General features: G+C 36.0%; 3 protein-coding genes across 7 annotated transcripts in view; 1 reads left to right on the forward strand and 2 right to left on the reverse strand.

The window, feature by feature from the left end:
- Window positions 1–5,897, forward strand: part of ZRSR2 (zinc finger CCCH-type, RNA binding motif and serine/arginine rich 2) — a 174,419-nt gene extending 168,522 nt beyond the window's left edge. The window contains exons 10-12 of the mRNA XM_050777651.1: window positions 1,227–1,282; window positions 2,841–2,950; window positions 5,374–5,897. Of these exons, the coding sequence (XP_050633608.1) occupies window positions 1,227–1,282; window positions 2,841–2,950; window positions 5,374–5,879 (672 nt within the window). The 3' untranslated portion in view covers window positions 5,880–5,897. The remainder of the gene's footprint in view (window positions 1–1,226; window positions 1,283–2,840; window positions 2,951–5,373) is intronic.
- Window positions 1–15,917, reverse strand: part of PIR (pirin) — a 517,051-nt gene that overhangs the window by 451,958 nt on the left and 49,176 nt on the right. The window lies entirely within an intron of this gene.
- AP1S2 (adaptor related protein complex 1 subunit sigma 2) overlaps window positions 8,730–15,917 on the reverse strand; it is a 68,931-nt gene continuing 61,743 nt past the window's right edge. The window contains exon 5 of one of the 5 annotated variants that reach the window (XM_050777671.1): window positions 8,730–10,040. In XM_050777671.1, the coding sequence (XP_050633628.1) occupies window positions 9,993–10,040 (48 nt within the window). In that variant the 3' untranslated portion in view covers window positions 8,730–9,992. Of the gene's footprint in view, window positions 10,041–12,712; window positions 15,629–15,917 lie in introns of those variants that run through there. The other 4 variants (XR_007722795.1, XM_050777672.1, XM_050777669.1 and 1 more) reach the window with 4 other exon arrangements.

Consider the following 15,917-nt stretch of genomic DNA (forward strand, 5'->3'; position numbering starts at 1 on the left):
TGCTCGTTTTTGGATACCCTAAGAAAAATACTCTGGGACAAATTTGTAAAATTATAGATTCATTTTGAACATAAATGCTAAACACTAGTGTGAATATTTGAGGACCTTTTTATATACTATTATATAAAAACAAATCAGATTTGTCATCGTTGAAGGCAAATGATCAAATATTTAACCTAACTAGTAATAGGAACAGTACATATGAAAATGGGATGATATTCACACCTATCAGGCAAAAAGTTATAAATTCTATTAATACCAAGAGTAGATGAGGATGTGTACATTAGTAAAACCACTTCAGAGAGCAGTTTGTCAATACCTAGTGAAGGTACGTGTAACCCATAAATTGGCTATGCACAGTAGAAAGATCTTTATACCCACAGAGACCTGTTTAAGAATGCTGACTGCGGTACTGTTTGTGGATGAACAATTGGAAGCATCTTGAAAAAACATCATTCTAGAGGAGTAGATAAGTTTTATTTTTTGGTATATCCAGTATACAGTAGTTAAGTTTATGTGACTACATCTTGAAAAAAGAATATGGAATAAATACTATTTCTATAAAATTTTAAAACATACAAAGCAACACTATATGTTGTTTATCAATATATATTACCTGTTTCTTTGCATATGTATACATCAATATGTGTATACCGATTATAAATAATAGACATTTCTATGTATGATACATATGTGTGGGTTTTGGCATGCATATGATATATGTATATATGCCTGTATCTGTGTATTTGTATTTGTGTCTGTGTAGGTCTGTGTATGTAATATGTGTGTTTGTGTTTGGAATGTGAAGGCTACACTCAGCCTGTGGAGAGTGTTCACCTTTGTGATGGAGGAGGGAGAAGAATGGGATAGAAGGGCTTCAACTGGGTCTTTAATGTTTTACATATGTAAAAATTCTCATTCAAAAGTGGAAAACGTTAGTGTTAAATCTGGGTAGTGTATATATAGGCTGATTGATATCTTCTGTATTTTTATGGATGTGTGAAACATTTCATATTTGTGGGAAAAAACAGACTTGGACCAACAGGGATCAGGCACATTGCCATGTGCCAAGTACGCCTTAAATAGATGCCAGAGTCAGCCATATCTCTGTTTTGGAATCTTTGATTGGTAACTGCTTTGGGGAACGTTAGCCTGGACAAACGTTTGCTGAATGGCTGGTTTCTTTTCCTGAATTTTTGATGATGGCATTCTTCATTGCTCCCTAGGTCAGCTGCAATCTGGAGCCTCACCTGAGGGGCAATGTGTATGTTCAGTACCAGTCGTAAGTACTCTGCTTGTGAATGTCTTCCTGATTTGTCACAGTTTGTTGTTCTGTTTCTGTTGATGTCTGGGATTTTTCCACTGGATATATAACTTTCATATATTTTATTTCTAATGTTTTTATTTTTATTTTATTTTTTTTGAGATGGAGTTTCGCTCTTGTTGCCCAGGCTAGAGTGCAGTGGCGTGGTCTCAGCTCACTGCAACCTCTACCTCCCAGGTTCAAGTGATTCTCCTGCCTCAGCCTCCTGAGTAGCTGGGATTACAAGTGCCTGCCACCATGCCTGGCTAATTTTTTGTATTTTTAGTAGAGATGGGGTTTTACCATGATGACCAGGCTGGTCTTGAACTCCTGACCTCCAGCGATCCACCTGCCTCAGCCTCCCAAAGTACTGGGATTACAGGCATAAGCCACCGCACTTGGCCCAGCTTTCATATATTTTAAAATATTTAAATAAAATTAAAATTAAAATAAATCTAAATATTTAAAACTTAAATATTAAGAGTTGAAACAGAAATATAGAATGGATGTGAAAATAACATAAGCTGGGCATGGTAGCTCACACCTGTCATCCCAACACTTTTGGAGGCTGAAGTGGGAGGATCGCTTGAGGCCGGGAGTTCAAGACCAGCCTGGTTAACATGGCGAAACCCCGTCTCTAGTAAAAATACAAAAAATTAGCCAGGTGTGGTGGCAGCCACCTGTAATCCCAGCTACTCGGGAGGCTGAGACAGGAGAATCACTTGAAGAGAGACCTCATCTCTACAAAAAATAAAACAATTAGCCGAATGTGGTGGCATGTGCTGGCAGACCCAGCTATTTGTGAGGCTGACGCAGGAGGATCACTTGAGCCCAGGAGGTCGAGGCTGCAGTGAGGTATGACTATACCACTGCACTCTAGCCTGGGGGACAGAGTGAGAGTGAGACTCCATCTCAAAAAGAAAAAATAATACATTTATATTTCATTCTTTGTATATTTACATAGCTTTGAATGTTTTACAATGTGGTTATATTATTACTCATAATTTTAATAATTAAAATACAAACTAAAAAGGGATAACTAGAATAGAGAACATAAAAGCATTTATAGTGAAAGAGCCAGAGATTGAAGCCCAAAATCATCTTAGTGTGCATTTGACCAGCTAAGAGAGCAATTACTGTATCATTTCTGCTTATCTTGCTGTTTGCCTAGGCCATACTATGGCTAATGGGTTAAATTACCCAGCGTAATAAGAAGAACAGCAATCCTATCTGAGAAAGAATAGGCCCTAACAATGGAAAACACTTCTGCATTTTTAATGGTCCAGTCTTTTGGATTAAGAAGCTTTCATTCAAGCCAATTTCCGTGCATTGAAACCTCTCCGAGGGTTAGTAAAAAGGGTTCCTGAATAAACTGTGAGCTTCGGGAGCTTGACTATTTTAATGACTCTTCCCTAGGTACAAAATCAGTGAACTTGGTGGTCCTACAATAAATTAATAACGGGATTAATTAATAGTCGGGCGAATCTACATATTAGGAAGTTACTGTAAAGCGTATCATTTGGTTTTTGGTTTAAAGGGAAGAAGAATGCCAAGCAGCCCTTTCTCTGTTTAACGGGCGATGGTATGCGGGACGACAGCTGCAGTGTGAATTCTGCCCAGTGACCCGGTGGAAAATGGCGATTTGTGGTAAAAGACAAAGTGATGATTTTTTTCCTCAATGGTTCCACTGCTATATAAAGGGATACTCTTTGGGGGAAAACCCAGTATTTTAAAGTGGTGAGGCATAGCTTTCTGCCTCACACAGTAGATGAGCAGAGAACTTTATATAAAGAACACCACAGTTTAGATCTGTAACCGACCTCATGAGTCACTTGATAGATGAAGTGATTGAGGTCACAATGTATTGGTGACAGAGCTGGGGCTAGAATTCCAGTCCTCCAATCTTCAGTCCTGGGCTCTGTGTCTGACAAATCAGGAAGCCTAAGGAGTTACGTCTGTGGAAGCCCCATTTCCCTTGTTGCAGTTTCAGAGGTATTTTCTATTCATTGGCTCACCTCACTTGAGCTGTTTGTTTCTTTCTTTCTTTCCATCTTTATCCCTAATGAATCTTCTGTCATCACCACCTACATTACCTTACTCATAGCATTTCCTGCCTTACTTGGAATACATGCTTCTGTGCCCTAGAGGCTAAGTGTAGGCTTGGGATCAGTTAAACATGCATGCAGTCAGACTGACATCAGACAGTGGCAACCCAATCAGGAAATGATCCAGTCTTGTGCAGAGAGTAGCCAGCAGTTTTGAAGGCCTAGTTATGCTGTGATTTCTCTCAGTGGGCTGTTCCCCAGGTGAAAACAGATGAACTCTAAATGCCTCTGGGGAGCACTTACCTTACCCTTTACTTACGTTTCTTTGCTCTACACATGCCTGCTTAACAGAATCTTTGGCAGGCTTGTCTTCCTGGATGCTGTCATTTTGAAACCATTTATGAAGGGAGAAGAAAGATTTTAGGATCCCTTGCTAAGGGAAACTAGAAGAACCATGACACTTGAAGTTTAAAGACTCGGGGGGAAGAAAGAGATGGAATTGTTTACTGCATAAAGGCAGCTACTTTTGTCAGTTCCTGGGAATCCAGTGTGATTTCAGTGAGGAGCTTCTGAGTGTGGCCTTGACTCCTCCAAAGCAGGGGACTATTTCATTTAAAAAAAAAAAAAAAAAAAAAAAAAGCTTCATTTTTTCCTTATTGACTAAAGATACTGAGCACCTTCTCATTACTGGCCATTTGTTTGTCTTCTTTGGGGAGATGTCTGTTTGGATCCTTTGCCCATTTTCTAACTAGGCTCTTTGTCTTTTTATTATTGAGTTGTAAGAGTTCTTGGTATATTCTCCATACAAGTACCTGGTCACAAATATGATTTGCAGATATTTTCTCCCATTTTGTAGGTTGTCTTTTCACTTCATGTTCTTTCGAAATACAAGTTTTAAATTTTGATGAAGTTCAGTTTACCTATTTTTTTGTTTGTGCTTTTGGTGTCACATCTAGGATGACATTGCTTAGCCCAGGGTCACAAAGATTTACTTGTATGTTTTCTTCAGAGTCATAGTTCATTTCTTAACATTTAGGTCTTGGATGCAGTTTGAGTTAATTTTTGTCTATAGTGTGTGGTACGGAGGTATTTCACTTCTAACTGTTGTGCATATCTGGGGAATTTACTGCTTTTAAAAAACGTTTGAGAACCCCAAAGATCTCAAAATTGTTCGAATAGATTTTATCTTTGATAGGAGTCTTCTGTATTAAAAGCATTTAGTGAATTTGAAGCATTAGTGTAATGTTTATAATCTTAAAGTATAAACAAAATATAGACTCCTCCATGTTTAATAGGCCTTCTCTTTTGTTTTTTTGTTTGTTTTTTTGAGAGTGAGTCTCACTCTGCCACCCAGGCTGGAGTGCAGTGGCATGATTTCGGCTCACTGCAACCTCCACCTCCTGGGTTTAAGTGATTCTCATGCCTCAGCCTCCTGAGTAGCTGGAATTACAAGCGCCCGCCACCACGCCCAGCTAATTTTTGTATTTTTAGTAGAGGTGGGGTTTCGCCATGTTGGCCAGGCTGGTCTCAAACTCCTGACCTCAGGTGATCTGCCCGCCTCAGCCTCCCAAAGTGTTAGGATTACAGGTGTGAGCCACCGCGCCTGGCCAGGCCTTCTCTTTTGACCAGTGGTTCTGGCCTGTCACCTCCATGCCATCAAACCATGCTACCACAGGGACCCAAAGAGCTGGCTATTTGATCTTAATCAGGGAAGGTGAAACCTGGAAGAGAGCGTGGTCACCATTTGTTCAGCTGCAGTCTGCACCATAATCCAGTAGGGCACGGGCTGTTCTGCTTAATGAAAACTTCTGATTTGTTACCTTTCAGAGTGTCATTTGTTAGAGCATGTTTGAAATTGTGGGAACCAAATTATGACATCAATTTATGTAAGCCCCTTTTACATAATACACAGTAGAAAATAGTTCTAGCGTATCCAAACATCAGAAATGTACCTTCTGAAAAGGATAAAGTAGCATCTTCAGAATATGCCGTGGTAAGTGCTGTTTCATCACTGTGCCCTTGCAGGGTTATTTGAAATACAACAGTGTCCAAGAGGAAAGCACTGCAACTTTCTTCATGTGTTCAGAAATCCCAACAATGAATTCTGGGAAGCTAATAGAGACATCTACTTGTCTCCAGATCGGACTGGCTCCTCCTTTGGTAAGAACTCCGAAAGGAGGGAGAGGATGGGTCACCACGACGACTACTACAGCAGGCTGCGGGGAAGGAGAAACCCTAGTCCAGACCACTCCTACAAAAGAAATGGGGAATCCGAGAGGAAAAGGAGTAGTCACAGGGGGAAGAAATCTCACAAACGCACGTCAAAGAGTCGGGAGAGGCACAATTCACGAAGTAGAGGAAGAAATAAGGACCGCAGCAGGGACCGCAGCCGCGGCCGGGGCAGCCGGAGCCGGAGCCGGAGCCGCAGGAGCCGCCGCAGCCGGAGCCAAAGTTCCTCTAGGTCCCGAAGTCGTGGCAGGAGGAGGTCGGGTAATAAAGACAGAACTGTTCAGAGTCCCAAATCTAAATAAACTAGTTTTGTTCTTAAATGATTGTATATCTTATTTATTATGGTTGCTACATACTCGGATAGGCGGCTATGAACGCAGACGGGTTTGCAAGTCTGGCTGAACCCTATGTAGCCTGAAATTCTATTTAAAAATATTTTTTATTCTTTTATAATCATGAAGTATGGTTAGTATAGAAAACATAAAATACATAAATAACAACATGAAAGTTAATTGTAATCCTAACCCTGAGAGCGAACTAAACATTGGAGCATTGTTTTCGTGTGTACACTTTTTTCTTTTTTCTTTTTTAGAGAGAGGTTCTCACGAGCAGTGACATGATCATAGCTCACTGCAGCCTCAAACTCTCGGGCTCAGGTGATCTTCCCACCTCAGCCACCCAAGTAGCTGAGACTACAAGGTACACACCACCACACCTGGCTAATTTTTAAACATTTTTTTTGTGGAGACAGCGTTTTGCCATGTTGCTCAAGCTGGTCTTGAACTCCTGGGCTCAAGTGATCCTCCCACCTTGTCTTCCCAAAGGGCTGGGATTATAGGTGTGAGCCACCACAGCCAGCCCTATGTACACATCTTTTTACACAAAGAACATATATGAATGCGGTTGAATATGCTTTTATTCACAAGAAGCATTGTCACATTTCATCAAGCCCTATTCTTCGTTTTATTCACTGCACAATATGGATCTATCAGTTTTTTCAACCATATCCTCATTGTTAGATGTTTAATTTTGTACTATTAAAGAATCCTGTGCTGAAAACAATCCTGTGATGGATTTTCTTAAATACTTCCACATGTTTTTGATCATTTCCTTAGGATACATTGTATCAAGGAGATGAATACTAAAATATTTCCAAGTTGCCTGCCAGAAGACTACAAAAAAATTATGTCAACAATAAACTTCACTGTTCCCACAATGCTGAGTAATTTTAATCCTTACCAATTTGATACATTTTATGTGTTCACATATTTAATGTTTTTTGATTCTTGCTTGCCCCCTACCCCTTTTTTTAGAGACAGGGTCTTGCTATGTTGCCCAGGCTGGAGTGCAGTGGCTGTTCACATGATCATTGTGCACTATAGCCTCAAATTCCTGGGCTCAAGTGATCCTCTTGACTCAGCCTCCTGAATAGCTGAGATTACCAGGTGAGCGCCACTGCACCCTGCTTGTTGGCCTTTTATTAATAATCTATTGGATTTGTCTGTATGTAATAGCTGAACAGCTTTTTTGCTTTAAAGTTCACTTTCTCAGTTTTAAAGTACTGATGGGCAAAGTCCATTTTTTTCCTCCTACTCTTCAGCTGGGGGCTGTCACGGTGTACTTTTTAAAATAGTGTGTTGGAAAGTTCTTTATATAGGAGTAAAGTTTATTTTTGTCATTTCCAGGAATATTAGGGTCATTGGTACTAAATATGCCTAGTGTGAAAGCAATCCTGGTATAAAAATCATAACAGAATGGTCAGAGAATAGAACCTAATGCAGAAAAAGCTTCAGACAAAATATTATACCTAGATTTCAGATCATAAATAAGATACTCCCCAGCTTTATCAATTTTTTGTAACTGTCTTTCCATTGACATACTTGGGATCGTGAATTTTGGAGTATGTGACATTTGTCAATTTGAGATTTGGGAATAAGGACTTAAAACATACATAAAATACTGAAATGTTAACGAAATTTAAATAGGAAGAAAGTTTCCTCAAAATTGGGATTTCTGCATGGTATCTGTTAAGGATGAGAGTCCTTTAATGTGTAGTCAATAAAAGAAATCATGCATGTGGTCCAGGATAATTTCACTTTAAAAAGTTGGATTTGTTCCAGACTCTAAATGCCTGCTTCACCCTGAAAATGATCGACCTAGAACTATCTACTGATTTCAGTAATGCCGAGTAATTATCATTAAATTCAGTATTTTTTAATACTTTTCTAAGTACAGTCAAGATATATGCAATTAAATGTGGTCTGCAAAGCTGAAGTCTTAATAGATCATGGAAGATAAGAAAGAAAACCACCACCATCTTGAGCTCAAGACAACTGAGATGTTGATGACTTTCCCCTCAAATATTAATAGGCAGGGTAGAAGGGCAGGAAGTTTTTAAACCACTGACTGGTTCATTATCCTGATAAATGTCCATCTTGAAAATTTATTAATGTTTTTTGTATATATTGCCTGATTACTATTTATGTTTCAAAAATTCCAACTATACATTGCTGGCAGAAGCCCACAGGCCTGTTTTCAGTGAATAGCTAGCTGCATGTTGGAGGCTTTTTAAACCTATAAATGTCTTTTTTCCCAATAAACTAGCAACTTAATTTGATGGTAGTTCCTGCCTCCTTCTTAAATATCCCAGTTTTAGAATGTAACATTTCCTATCTGTAGTAATAGGAGGTCCCTTAACTATCATGATAACCATATATTTGATTTGTTGCATAGATTAGGTAGTACAGTCTGCAAATATTAGTCCCTTTCTGTTGCATGTGCTAGCACCTTCAGTTCACAAGGGGGTAAGAGGAATCCAGTTGATCTGAAATACCTTTTGAGTAATAATCTAAGTTGTTCATTCAGAAAGAGTAGAAAAGTCAACTGCATCAAGGTTTTAAAAGCAGCATTTATTGATTGAAAATAAATGTGTAGATAAGCTCTCAGTAGCATGGAATCCACGTTATTTTTTAATGAAGTACATGAAGACTCAGAAGATCTTCCACCATGTATCTTGTGTGTGCTTATAACAACCACCATATTCAAATGGAGGGGAATTTTCAACATTTTACTGAAAAAAAATTAGAAATTCTTCCTTCAGCAGCTCTCCATAGTTTGACAAACTTGGAAAGAGATAAAAACACACTCCAGTGTTTGTACGTTGAACGTTTATTACAACTAATTGGCGATGTGATAAGACAGTGCTCACGTGGCCTGAATATTGGTCACAATCACAACAAAGCTTAATCCAGCCCAGCATATACAAGTGAAAATATAAACCGTGAAGACATGTTTAGATATGTATAAGTACTTAGAAAAGTGACGCTGAACAATTATATAGCTTTAAAAAATAGAGCCAACTAATGCCATTTTACCTCATTTAACTCTCACTTTTTTATAGGAAACGTGTCTCTTTAAATTTTTATAAGACTTCTGTTAACTAGGCAGTGCCATGGAAAGAAAGGAAGTTGCTGTAAAGTGTGCAGCACTTCTAAGTGGAGGGAAGCAAAATAAATTTGGCTTTAACAAGTACCCCAGAGGGAATATTCATGCTTTAAACAATGACTTTTTACACATAACACTGTGAAGACAGCAACATGTTTTTTGTAAGATACTGTTATGAAGAATTCCTGGAAAATTAACATTCTCACTTTATTTTGGGGCATCAAAAACAACTAAGTATGTGATTATGACCACAAAAAAATTCATCTCAGGAGTCAAATGTGCCTTGGCCTTAAAAATTATGTGCTTACTATTGTGAAACAATCCTGTTTCTCATCCCAGATTCAGAATGCCTAAGAAATAATTTTTAGTGTAAGAAGTATTCCAATTTAGTCATTAAAAATAATCTGTATTCCTTTTTTAAAAAAAAATGTAATTTCCAATACAAGTCTTCGGAGTAAATTTGCTTTTTAAAGTTTCAACGAAGTTAAGTTTCCATTCATTTGATATGTGACATGTCAATTCCCTTTTTTTTTTTTTTTTTTTTTTTTTTACATATACTGAAATGCTGCACTAGTCTTTGGTTTCATAAAACCAGGTTTCACATTATAATTTAAGAGTTTCCTTTGTCAAATGCAATAATTAATAAATGTATACTGCCTGATTGATTTTACATGTATATGTGCCATTTTCATATGTGCACATAATCAGATTAAGAGAAACTGACCTTTAAACCTTAAAATATCCAGAAAAGGATCTTTTTCTGCACCGTTCTAATTCATATTTAAGTCCCTTATCACTTAATTAACTAAAGTTCCCTTTAAAAAAAATTGTGTAGGCATGAATGAAGCGGCTTAGCAAAACAGTAATACTGACAAGACATCATCTTACACCATTAGCTAACATGGACATGAAGGGAGTGACCATCTACAGTGTGTGAAATGCCACAAGCAGTCATCAACAAGGGAGGAGAGTTATGTCAGTCCAATTTCTTCAAGAACACTACGTGGGGTTTCAGCTTCCTGTGGAGGGAAAATGTGAGACTCTGGTAAGCAGATCCAGGGAGTCTTGAGAATGTGAAAAATTGACATGGAAGAACATGCTTGTTTTAGAGACTCAAGAAAGCAATTTTGTGTCACTGTAGCATTCTATTAGTGACAGTCATTGGTTATTTAGGGTTTTGTGCCCCAAACATTGGAGACCACAAAAGGACGTTTTCCGCATTCATTAAGTACCTGCTAATTACCTACCAATGTGCTAGATGCCGTTGCTGTCATGCAAAAAGCAGTCAAGCCCAATGCAAACCAGTTGGCAATTTATGAAATCACTGTTACTCAATTATATATATGAAAGATAAGTTATCTTGGTGGTAAAATTCAAAACCTCTTCCCTCCGAATTCCCACAGTTCTTAGCCTAATGTTGTGTTCCATGCTTTTTGTCACATGCATTTATAGAAATGTCTTCTTCTTGGAGTTTTTAGTTAACTGTGTCCACAGCAGCAAGTCTTCAGAAACAGCTATCTTCCCAGACCTCCCCAGTGCAACCAATGGCATCACTAGAGGCCACATATAGAAAAAAATGCCCTGGGCCAAAGGCATTTTTATTCTATGTAGCAACCAATACTGGTTTTTAAATGTCAAAGGAGTTCAAAACAAAGCAAGCATATCCAGAAAAAAAATATTTAAAAATTTTCCGAAGTGGCTGATTTTGCAAATCACAAAATAAAGGACCAAGGAGGCCAACTTTCAGGTATTACTAGCAACGAATTTTGTAATTAAAAGGCAACACTATATTTTAATGAGGGAAAATAATATACATTTTTGGTATCCAGTAATAAACTTACTTTTGCATCCTAATCATGGTACAGCACAAAACAAGAAGAGAAATTATATTAAACCATAAATCTTTAGAATATTAATTGCAAGTAAAGCACTTCATGGTGTAATCTTAAGTAAATTACTTAAACTCTATGGTCTGTTTCCTTATTTGGAAAACATGGATAATAGTACTTACCTTCATATGTTGAGATTAAGTGAGTTAAGGCTCTGCCTAATTTATAGAAAGTGCTCCAAAATGTTAGGTGATATAGTTACACAATTGAAATCTAAATGATTTAGCATTTATTATTAAATGCAAGTACTATATACCAATTCTACTTATAAAGCTCATATGATGACCTTGTAGTATGTCTGCATAGTAATAAAAATGGGTAAAAATCAGCTTTAGTGAAAAAGGTATTTTTTTAATAAGAGTCTAACCTATGAAGTATTCTTGCCCCCTCAAATTGAACCTCAATCTAGTCAGGTTACAGATCTAAACAGAGATGAGGGATATAAGAACAGCTAAACATTGCCACATGAATACGATGGCCAAATCCATAAGGTAGGATATCCTGCAGCATAAATGAGCTGGTTTTTAAAAAAAAATGGCAAGGGGGGATAAAGCAGAAGACTTGTTAAAGATTAAAAGAGACTTAAAAGACACATCAATCAGATACGTGAGAGTCTTGGTTGGAATCTGATTCTAACAAACCAAATATAAAAAGGCATTTTTCAGACAATTAGGAAAAACTGAGCCAGGCACAAGATATTAATTATTAATTCCTGTTAATTTTGTTGGGCATGGTACTTTATCTGTTAGGGACACAGACTGAAGTATTAAAGACAAACTGACAAGATGTCTAGGACTTGCTCTAAGATACTGAGGCAAAAATCCGGGGAGTGGTTGGGGAAACAGTATTAAGTTGATGGTTCTTGAAGCTCAGTGATGTGTACACGAGGGTTCTTTATACCATTTCCTATACTCGTGAGTCTTGAAGTTTTCATGATTAAGTTTTTTAAGAAAGTCCAGTGGAAATGATACAACACCCAAGAATGATGTAAGCCAATCTCTTTCATTTATATTTAGCCTTAAGCATTAAATACACTGAGAGAATGACATCTAAATCACATATTCAAGAAAAATTTAAAATAATTATATCCATGTAATGTTAAATAGTTTAAAAGTTCATGTAGCCTTGAATGTATCAATTAAATAATGCCTCCATTGAATTCTACACAGTTTACATTCTCAGGTTCTCCATGTAAAAATGTCCCACAGCTACTCCTTGGAGCTGGTCAGACTCTTCCCCCTGTGCTCACTGCCTGCAATCTTACATAGCATTTCCTGAAGATAATCATACTGCTTATCAAATATGCATTATTGAAAATATTTGTCCTTTCTAAAAGGCCTAGTTTCAAATAATTATTTACATATTTTATTACTGTGAGACTTGTACAGGTAGAGTTTTAAAATAAATTGTGTTGATAATATAAAATGGAACTTACACATGTTCACACTGAAATTGTAGCTCAAAATTACGGAGAAAAACTGTTATCTAAAGTCGTAAAATTTACAGAAACAGAAAGTCGAATTGTGGTTGCCAGGGGCTGGGGGAGAGGTGGATATGGGGAACTGCTGATTAATGGGTATAGAGTTTCAGTTCTGCAAGACGAAAAAGTCCTGCAGATCTGCTGCACAACAATGTGAATATACTTAACACAACTGAACCGCACACTTAAACCTGCGTAAGATGGTGAATTCTGTGTTACGTGTTTTTAACCACAATTTTAAAAATTTGCCTAGAAAATGAACATATAAAACGTTATTTTATGAGGGATGGAAAAGAAAAAAAGTCATTCACATGAGACGAAGTACATGCAATACTTTTATTTTAGACATGCAAGGAAAGCTATTTCAGAATCTACTCATTTAAAGCAAGCAGCTGTATACAGATAGCAAAAGAAGCAACATTTTGTTACAGCTTAGCACAAGGCATCCAACACAAACAGGCATGAGACAATGCATATTTATGTAGCATTAAAACCAGATGAATAACATATTGTGGGGCAGGAGGAAGAAAGGAGGGGAAAAATAGAAATGAAAGACCAATGTTTCTCAATGCTTCCAATATATAATGCTAAATTTCCCATTTGATAGCACATCCAGGTGCTTCAAATGTAGTGCATTACAGTGAGAATGTTAAGAATGGAAAATCTTATCTGTGTACCTGCCTAATACTAAGTTTGGTCAAAACACATTTTCATAAATCTTCTTTCAGTAGTAAATCGATTTGAACATCTTGTGAAATTATTGTTTAATAACTTACTTAGGCTTTATGCTCTCTAGATATAAACAATGAATTGTTTTCCTTTTATAATAAAATAGGCTGCATGTTTTATTAAAAGAATATGCAACAGTCACCAATATTAAAGGTTTTAAAATTCAGAAATATAATGCCACAGTTAACAAAGCATTAAGTATTTAAATGAGGACTCAATATATTAGAATGCCATCACTAGTAAAATATAAATATTTAGGTATTAAAACTGAATATTAGAATTTTTGAACTATATAAACTCAGTATTAATGCTTTGAAAGAGTTATTAAGCAACAGATATTGCAGAACAGACTTCAGACATAGCTCTCTAATAAGTTCTTAAAGGGACTGTTTGATATTATTATATAGCACAAATGTGATTCAATAAATGTGGCACTACAGAATTTCTTAACACTGAATGTTTTAACCTTAAATGTTATATAATGGTACAAATTAATTTTAGTTTCTTGTATTATTTTCACATATACTTTTATGTAATACATTAGAACACATTCGCTCATACAGATTGTAAGATAATCACACAAAATAGTTTCTTTTTTTAACCTCAATATTTGAAGACCAAACCATACTATATATTACAGCACTGCTTATTTTGACCTAGCACTTCAGCTATATTTTCTTTGGTAAACATTTTAATGATTGTCATGTTTTCCTCTTATAAATCACGGATAGTTCATTAATGATAGTATGTATGTGTTTAAGATTTAATATTACTCAAAACACTTCTAAGTTATATTTTGTCAAGATGAGATTAAATCAGTTGCAGAGAGGAATGAGCTATATCAAGATCACATATAGAATGAAATAAAACAGAAAAGTTTGGAATGTGAACAGGAAAAAAATACAATCATAAAAGTACTAGTTCTGAAATGTTCTACTATTATTATACAAGATAATAAATCACCATGCTGTGGATATTTTCTTTCATATGTATATCAGCATTCTATTTCCTCTGTGAAATTCTGCATACTCGATGAGTAGTCATTTAGTACACAGGGACATTAAAATATTCATGACGTGGCTACAAAAGAAATGCATACATTCTTACACACAGTATACAAACTGACACAGACACAATCAGATTTCTAGAACATTTAGTTCACAGTAAAGATAACTAAAACTTAAGTTTCTGTTTGCTTTCATTCTTTGGTTTAAGGCTGAGTATTTAACTTCTAAACAATGCCCAAGACTTTAGATTCATTTTTTTCTAACTTTACTATATATAGTGTTCAAAATGATGACAGACATCCTCCAGAAATTTTACAAAATCCTAAAACACTATATTTATTACTAATATTATGAAAAGATTTTCAGTGTAAGTCATCTGGTCAATACTGAGTTGACCGAAAATTCAATTAGAATATTCCCCTTCCACCAGTGTTTAAATTCATTAGTTCATTTGTATTACATAAAGTAAAGAACCTAGAGAAAAATCTTTCCCAATAAAAAGTGGAAAAGTAGTCACTCATCTGGTATTTTAAGTAGCAATGAAGGTTTTTTAACTGTTTACTTATACCTACAAAAGCAAAAAATTCAAAAACTTTGACTGAGACTGAGGATATTACTTTTTTAAAAATCCTCAAGACAGATTTTAACGAACTCTCCAAACAGATTTGAGTGTCTACAGAAGGACTTCTAGGGGCTCCGAGAGTTCCCTGAAATTAGAAACAAAATGATGTACAAATTTTCCTGGGGAGAGGGCCCATCATAGGGATTATATCCCCATCAGAAAGCAAGTTTAAAATTGCTTATTTGAGTGTCTTTAAAGTATCCTCATTTTAATATTTATTCAAGTTGAAACTTTGAAATGTTGAACTACAAAATCATGTAAACTGTTCCAAGAAAAATATCTAACAAATCCCTAAACTTACACAACCATTAATTACAAAAGTATCTGAGGACAAAAGCCAGTTACATTTTAATCCTCAAAGAATTCCTAAATATTTTAGAGAGATAGCTGCCCTTTTCCCCCAACTCAGAATATAGTGGTATGAAGCAGCAAGTTAAAATCATATTAATAAGAAATTAAACTCCCAACTACTTCATTTTCTTACAGAAGCTCTCATTTTCATAGGGAAATTCTTCTGTATCAATGGCATTAGTGATTCACAGTATTTAATGAATGCTTTTTTGTCAATGAACCTCTGAACCTATTTCCATATTCTGTGTAAAAAATAAATTATAAGCCCCAATAATGGATCATTATCCAAGCAAAATTCCCTATGAAAATATCAGTTTAATGAAGTAATTGGGACTATCCCTTGGGATTTAATGTAATTAGACTTTTCAGATAATGCTAAAATATAAATAACAAACTTGACAAAATTGTAATTACAAACTGAATTTATATATCCTACTACATTTTGAAGCATGTCAGTACTCCAGCACGTATTCTAGTACGCTTTCTTAAACCCAATGAAACTCTTGCTGTGATACATAGTCTCTGTTTTCTGGAGAGAGAACAAGAAAAGTTTAAGTCTGTCAAATAACCTTTTGCCTAAATAATACCAATCTGTCAAATAACCTTTTGACTAAATAATACCAGTTCTTTGAGCCTTTATATTATAGTTTTTCATCTTTTTCTTTTCTCTCTTAATTTTCTATCATACTATGTAAAAACCAACCATCGAGAGCTTATGCTCATTAAAAGAGGTGGTTTCCCAAATAGGGCTGAGTATGCAACCATTCCTCCCCAGGAGACTTACTATGAACTACACCAACAATTCTACAGGAACAATT

This window comes from Macaca thibetana, chromosome X (genome assembly GCF_024542745.1).
Source record: "Macaca thibetana thibetana isolate TM-01 chromosome X, ASM2454274v1, whole genome shotgun sequence".
NCBI lineage: Eukaryota > Metazoa > Chordata > Mammalia > Primates > Cercopithecidae > Macaca > Macaca thibetana.